The 8,113-nt window shown below is 36.5% G+C and overlaps 1 protein-coding gene across 1 annotated transcript; it reads right to left on the reverse strand.

Moving 5' to 3' along the window:
* Nucleotides 1-1,151: 1,151 nt before the first annotated feature.
* On the reverse strand, nucleotides 1,152-7,380 carry LOC146721710 (uncharacterized). The gene is made up of 3 exons (XM_085486362.1): nucleotides 7,212-7,380; nucleotides 4,695-4,768; nucleotides 1,152-3,263 (listed from the first exon to the last, which is right to left on the reverse strand). The coding sequence occupies exons 1-3, from the start codon at nucleotides 7,378-7,380 to the stop codon at nucleotides 1,152-1,154; spliced, it is 2,355 nt and encodes a 784-aa protein (XP_085342488.1).
* Nucleotides 7,381-8,113: the final 733 nt, after the last annotated feature.

Consider the following 8,113-nt stretch of genomic DNA (forward strand, 5'->3'; position numbering starts at 1 on the left):
GGGCCTGTGGCCCTTACTATGTATTAATGTGGTTAGTGTACATGTTTCGTGCACGTTATGTACTGTAATCGTCCTGTGACGTTTTGTGTGTGGGTGGGTGACTGCGGTCACCTCACTTACCGGGTTGGCAGAAAGAGGGGTGGGGGCCCCGCTCTCATTGCACGTCGACCCTGGGAAGTCCGGGGGGAGCTAGTAGCCCGGCTCCCCTCGATGCCCTTTCGGGGCAAGGGATGTCCTCTCCGGGGGGATACCTGTAGTATCCTCTCGGGGGATGTGTCCTTCCTAAAGGACGCCGGTCGGGTGTCCACCGTGAAGTAATGCAAACGCGGTTCCGCGGTGGACAATACCCATACGACCAGGGGCTTCAGTCAGGTTTTAGGTCGGTCCCCGGATACTACGGGCGGGAATCCACCACAAAGCCTCCTGACCCTCCCTCAGGGGTCAGGACGGCGAAGTTTGGTTTAGGCAAATTTCCTGACTATAAAAAAAAAAAAAAAAAAAAAATACCCTGAAATATTTGCTTCACGGCTGTGGACTGCAGAACGTAAACATTCGGCGACAACAATAAACGGATTAGTCGTCGAGAAGCGATGAGCACGGCGGAGGACAATAGGGCCACGTCAATATAACGCGCGGTGTCACGACCGATCGAGAAAATACAGGGTTGCCACAGAAAATGAATTTTAAAATTCCCTGACTTTTCCATGTTTTCCAGACAATAATGAAAAAATTTCCATAACCAATATCTGTAAACTTAAATTTGGAACTAGGAATTGTAGAAAAAATAGCTTATATTATTAAAAATAACATAAACTTGGAAGTTTAACATTATGACATAATCCTGTAAATTCAAACAATAGAAAAAAGTAACATTGAAAAAAGAATGCAGGAAAAAATAAGGAATAAAAGAAAAAGCAATTGAATTAAAACATTTAATAAAAGATACATTTTAATGTTTAATTTAATTAAAAATAATTATTTGTTTTTGTCAATCTTTAATGTTAAAATAATAATAAATTTGACATTTGTAAATATATTTACTTTCTACGTTAAGTTCTACAAAAAGTAACATTTTTAATATATATTTTAAAACTAATAGCTATAATGCATGGCTAGTACATAAATTGCAATATTGATTGAGAAAATCTTACTTATTTTTTAACTAATAGGAGCTCCTGAATCTTTTCTTCTATTAAATCAGTTTCTTTCTGTTTTTCAGCTATTATTTTGAGTCTTTTTTTCTTCAATTCATCAATTTCAGCGACAAGTCTCTTCTTATTTAAATTCTCATTTGCTTCTGCTTCACTTTTTCTTTTTGTTTCTTTAAGAGCTTCACTATACAATGATCTAGCATTTCGTATTTTGAGAATCATTTGCTTATCAATTATTATATTATCTAAACCACCTAATGCTTGCATTGCATCATAAACTTGTCTCTGCGCAACTAAAGATTTAGCAAGCTGATTTTCAATGATAACTTCTTTGTTGATAGAAAATCCTCTCTCTACAAATGCATTTCCATGACTTAAAATTAAAATTTTTTTCAGAAAATTTAAAAGCTTTTGTGATCCATTCATTGTCATAATTAAGTTATACCAAAAATTATCTAATCTCTGACTTGATCTGTCAAATTGTTTAAAACTTTCTAGCGCTCCACGTTTTGAGTAAAAGTCTTTAAATTCTTTATAAAGTTCATCACACTCGGTAAAGCTAACCCATTTTTTTTCTTGAAATATTTCCAAAACAATTTCTAATCTTCGTAACGCTTGACTTAATGAATAGGACAAAAGTTGTGGATCGCAAAAACTTATACCCTTGCACAATTTATACTTAATAGGTGATTTAGCTATAATTTTTAGACAAATTGACTTAAGTATAGTAACACAATCATCCTTGAAAGATTTTATTTCAAATTCTTTAATTTCTTTTTGTTTTTTAAGTTCAGCTTTTACAGCAAATCCTAATTTTAAATCCTTTGGCAAAATCATATTTGCATTGTTATTGAAATCTATTCGATCTATATTTGTTTCTTTTTCTAGAACTTCCTTTTTTACAAAGATATTCATTAAGTCTACAAGCAAACTGGTAAGATCATTATATAAATATGGAGCTAATGGTACATCATTTTGGTATTTCTTCAAAAATGGTTCGATCAGTTTTGACACATAACAGAAAAAGGCCAATCTAACTGGCATAAATTTGTCATTCAATCCTTCTACAATAATTTTGTAACTATAAGAAAATATTTCTTTTTTGTCTCTTTCCAAGCTTTCTTTATATTTCCTTAAATGTGGCAACATTTCTAGTGCTCTTTCAGCAACTTTTGAATTATTTAACCACCTTACTGGACAAAATTTTAAAGGCATTAACGAACTACCTGAATAATACAAGAAATCACTTCTCCGAGCAGGGCTATTTTTAAAAAGATTATAAAGTGCCCTTAGAAATATTGCTACATTCCATTTTACAGCATAAAAAGAAACTTTAAAGGCATTGTTAATAACATGCAAGCCACAAGTTCCCATAAATACCACAGCAGGATCATCTTTATCGTGAGATTGAGATAAATCTATCTGTAAATCCTTGAAGAATTTAATATTAACATTTGGACCATCCATTGAAATTTGAAGTAATTTTTTCAAATTTAAATCTTTAAGTATTGTTTTGAAAGCTTGAATTAAATCTTGAGATGTAGTATGTCCTAAAAATGCAGAACTATAATGAGTAGCTACCTCATTTTTATCTGTGCACCAAAATCGAATTGCTATATCCATTTGCTGCTTCTGCGAATATTTATTTAAACTTTCATCAAAACAAACCACAAAACAATCAGAGTGATTGATTCTTTGCTTTAGCTTTTCATGAAAATATATTGCTAAGCCATAAACAATCATATATGATATTTTAGTGCGACCAAGCTCAATGGCTGATGCAATTTTGCTATCCGGAAACATTTTAGAAAAAATCCGCACTGCCTTGCCAGCAGAGGATATAGACAGATGATTGTTTACAGTAAAAAGACACCAAATAATCTCGGCCCGATTAACATCATCTTTCAATAAATATTTATCAAGTCCATGGTAAGACGTAGTAGCAGAAGTAAATAATTCCTCTTGATTAAAAGTTGGTAACTTCTTCGTACTAGAAGTAAATAGTTCTCTGGATACTGAAATGTCCTCTCCCGAGACAAAAATCTCATTTGGGTCATCTGGATTCCTTGAAGTATCCTTTGCAATCAAAGGATTGAGACTAATATCAAGTTCCTAGATGTAATATTTTCCATATTATTTGATAAACTTATTCTCCTTCCCCCCAAGACTAATTGTAAAATAAATACATTCCATCAGGCCATCATAATGGCAAGAAAAATCAACTAACGTAGAAGATTCCTAATACAATACATATTATTTTAAAATATAGCAAATGTAATTACTCACTTTAGAATTTGAAGTAAATAACCGAATTCCATAAGACTTTCTTTTAGCTGCAACTTTTTCCTCATGTTTTTTTCCTCGAAGATGACTTATTAAGGCTGCTTTTCCCATGTTGCTCAAATTAATTTCTTTACAGCACAAGATACAATAAGCTGCGAATGTGTTGGTTTGACATTTCTTAATAACATCACTAAATAAAGGATCTTGTAACCAAGCATCTTGAAATTGACACTTCTTATTTGTCATTGTTGTGGAACAAGTTCTAAATAAAATCAAAATACAAATAGAAATAAATAATTAATAAATAATAAATTTAAATCGGAAAAAAATAAATTTAATATGTGCGTAAAAGATAAAAGCAAAATTTAAACCAATAGAAATTATTAAACGCAAGATGCAACATTCTTGCTTAAAAAGTTCGATAAAGTTACATCTAAGAAAACAAAAATTTATAATTAATATTTATCAGAACAAATATATTATTTATCCATGGCTATTAGAAATAATTAAATATTTATCTAAATGTATATGTTTTTTCAATTAAAACGATTTTATACGAGAAATTGTTTGACATATTAGGTAAGATTATATTTATAAATCAAAAATCATGATTCGATTACATTGATTTTTAATATAATTCTATTGAATATCTTAAACAAGGATATCCCACATTCATATATTTAACATGAGTTTATTAAAAAAAATTAAAACATTTAATACAAAAGCTAACTCAGATCGACTTTGCGCAACGACAAATAAACCTATAATATTTGTTAATATCTGTAAAAGGATGAACAAAATCATTTATCGATATAATAAAAAAATTATTAAAAATATTTTTTATCTTTTAAAAATAATTTCTACTTACCTTTGATAACACGAAAATATAGATTACGAGCGATTAATGCTGACACTCAACTTTGCTTTCTTGCAATATCTTAGCCGGCACTGACACATTTATATACGTACGTAGACTTGTCGACGAAGTTGACAATCTAAACAATATACGTATAAGGCGGCCAAGTGGGGAGAACGTGGCGCGCTACTCATAATCAGTACTGTAAGTACGCACGCTCAGACCCAGCACTATAGAATATATATTTGAAAAAGTCAATATGTCTGAGCCTAAGCCTGGTATGCATTGCTAGCATATTAGATTATAAATGTTAGATATATTTAAAAAATTGAAATATTCGTTAGAATAAAAGTATAATTTAAAATAAGTTCAAAATTCCAGGCTCTTTTACATATTTCCCTGACTTTTCCAGGTTTTCCCTGACTAATTTCAAATTCCATGACTTTTCCCGGTTTTCCCGGTTTTCCAGGTGGCAACCCTGAAATAACAAGTATACACAACAGCGTCACGCTATGATATGCTAACGCGAGCGAATTCCCGAACAGCCTATGAGTCGCGATCGGATTCTTTCTCTTACTTAGGTTTAATTCCCTAGCCCCAATCAGTGCTGTAATTTCATGGATCGTTTCCGCACAATACAACGTGTCGATCGTAAGCACTATATAATAACAATTATCGCTGAAAGAAACGGATTATCGCACATTATAAGCAACACATTTTATAATAATAAAGCATTTATAATAATGAGTACATCTTGTATATGTTCGGCAGCAGGCACCTCTCTCTTTATTTCATATGCTTCTATTTAATTTTATATAAATGGTAGATATTTATTCGATCCGTACTTGATTACTTTATAAAAGATTATTATGATCTCAAAAGTTTGTATTAATGGAAACTCCTTTGCTGTGACAAGAGGAGCAGCAACAAGATAGAAAAAATTTTGACCATAAGAGACGACAACTGATTGAACTCTATCTTGGAAATACGAGAAAAGAGAGAAAAAAAAATATATAATTTTAAAGTTATCAGTAATAATTTTTCATCATACGCTAATAAATTTTGTAAATAAGTTATAAAATTTTCCATTGAGAGAGTGTGCGCCGGATTACAATTTCAAACATACAAGAAAAATTTTCAATTGATACATAATTCCGTCAAGTACATGTTCAGCCGAAGAAAAAAAAATGTTTGTTCTCGTAATGTTAGTTTTCCCCAAATAGTTCCCGATAAGTAAAGGAAGAAAGAAAAAAAAACTTTTCTCCTCCAAATTAGCTCGTCGCAACAGATATCCTTAATTTTCCACGAAAGTTAATTTTTCGCGAAAAGAAAAAAAATAAAAATTTTCTCTCAGTCTTACGTGATATCGTTAACGTCAACGCAAAAAAAAACTAATTTTTCGATACTTATTTCACTCATACTAATTTTACAAAACTTTATCTTCCCAAAAATCTCCCAACAAAATTTTTCAACATTTATTAATTTTTGAAGAGCCAATTTCCTATCTCCCCTTAATTACACAAAAAGAGAAAACTTTATCCCTCTGGTGAATTTCAGTTTCTTCGCCACACACCGGGTCTTCAGGCCTCGACGTTGGGCGCCAATTTATAACCGTATCGCGCGGACTTCGCAGCGAATATCAATTCGTCGCGTAAGAAGAAAAGTCTCCTGCGGAATATCGGTTACCTTCGGCGCGATCTCTCCGTCCGATCACAAAAAAAAATTATAACCAAAAAAAAATAAAAAGAAAACTAAAATCTCGATTTAGTTGGGCGCCAGGTGCGGCAGCCGCACCGTCTCTCAATTAATAAATTCGCGGGACGCTAAGTCTTAATTTACTCGGACTTATTGTCCAAGCCCTCTCGCGGGCGTCAATCACGGGAGAGAGAGATCGCGACGGCAGCTTTCCCGCTCGGCTAGCCTCCGTTCGGGTAAGGGTTCGGGTGCGTGGCGGCGAGAAATCATCCGAGGAATTAAAGTTAATAAAACATATATTTAAATCTTGTTCATAAGACACATGAGTATATAATATACAGAAATAAGCGGCGTGCACAGACGCACGATTGAGAGTTTGGTGAGGCAATACGACCGGTGGTTCGCCGTGCCGAGTTATGAATAATATTTAACTAATTCGCGGCAACGAGGTAGTGTCTCCAATAACAACCAAAAAATGATTAATTAAATCGGCGATGCGCCACCGGGTATATTACTCCACGCCGCGGGCGCGTGATCCGCGCGGTATGCGCGACAACAAAGGGGCCGGCGTAAGGGCGCACCGCGTGCGCCGTACATAAATTCCATACACAACATTAAACGTAATCACGCCTTTTCTTTTAAGACCACATCAATACTTTAAGGAGCCCGAAAGCGTTTATGAGCTCCCCGATTTTTCGCCTCGAACAATATTCGGCAACGCGTAAATCGCGGTAATTTTCGCGCGACAATGTTACGCGCGAAGACTGTCCACGCGGGAGAGATAATATGCGGAAACGCAAGAGAGTGGATGAGTCGTAGTTTCTCCCAATAGAGTTTCGTTACGTTAATACCGCGACTCGACAATAAAACTAAACTCTCGCAATTTTATAACGGGCCGGCAACTAAGTCCGGCATAATCTCTTAACGATAGGTAATTCGGGACCCATCCACCCTGCTACCTTAATTCGGCGACAGCAGGATGACCACGTCGTCTTACCAGTCCTATAACGATCCTTATCGTCCTCTCCTCTTTCGCTCTCCCTAAGTTGCGCTTCCGTCTCGGGACCTCCGCTCTCTTTGGGCGCTCGCTAGACAGTGCCGAACCGGGGGCCCTCAGGAGACACGTCGGTGACTCAATTACCTAGATAGGCCACTCGCGGCGCTATCAGGTCGGCCGCGCGCGCGGCCTCGGTGATCCTTGCGGCCGCACGCTTAATTATCCTTACCCGCGGAGTCCTGATCCGCGGGTTGCCCTTCGTAGGCGGTCGTCGCGGCAGCGCACGGCAGGGCCGCTCCTTGCTCTCCTTCGGGATTCCGGATGTCCCGGGGGCGGCAGCTCTCCTGCCGGCGCTTCGTATGCGGGGACTCGGGTGCTTGTTGCACCCGAGTGGCCATCCCCTGCTCGCTCCTGGAAGGTACAAATTTTTAGGCAGTGGCACCTACTCCGTTGTCGGATGTTCGGTGAAGAAATTTGGAATCTTGGGCTTACCGGGCGTGTCCCTGACGAAGGGGGTCCCCGTCGTCCTGCTTCCTATGCTTTCCTATCTCTCCTCCAGGGTTTCTCTCTCGGCTGAGACTCGTCGCACATCCTGTCTGCCGCCGAAATAATCCTAACTCTCAACAAAAAATATACGAAAACGCGTAGCAGCGGGATCGCGTCCGGTCCCGCGCTTTTCGCACGCACGCTCTCTCTCTCTCTCTCTCACTGTCTCGGGAGAGCAGAGGTCCCGTGCCCTCCCCCGATCGAGCCATTCAGCCCTTGTGACGGACAATTTTAATTTGTCACGTCACAGAACCTTGATAAAACGATTGAGTTTATTAAGACAACGATAACCTATGGTGATTTTTGTTTTTTTGATAGATGATGCGATTTTGTCAGAAATGCTATTCACATAAGGAATAACAAAGAAATTCTTTTTTTCATTATCTCCAGTTATTTCAGGAACCTTAGTAATATTATTGTCATTAGTCAAGATATTTAGTTTGGAAGTAATAAGATACTTAATTCTTTGATTAATAGTGGAGAAAATAAATTCTAAAAGGTAACCGTTGTTACGTAAAATAGTTATGATTGAATTTATATTCTTCTTATGAAATTCTGGATGTGAAAGAAGAAGAGCTCTATCTA

This window comes from Nylanderia fulva, unplaced genomic scaffold, assembly GCF_048542155.1.
Source record: "Nylanderia fulva isolate GAGA-0341 unplaced genomic scaffold, ASM4854215v1 Scaffold427, whole genome shotgun sequence".
In the NCBI taxonomy this organism is placed as follows: Eukaryota; Metazoa; Arthropoda; class Insecta; order Hymenoptera; family Formicidae; genus Nylanderia; species Nylanderia fulva.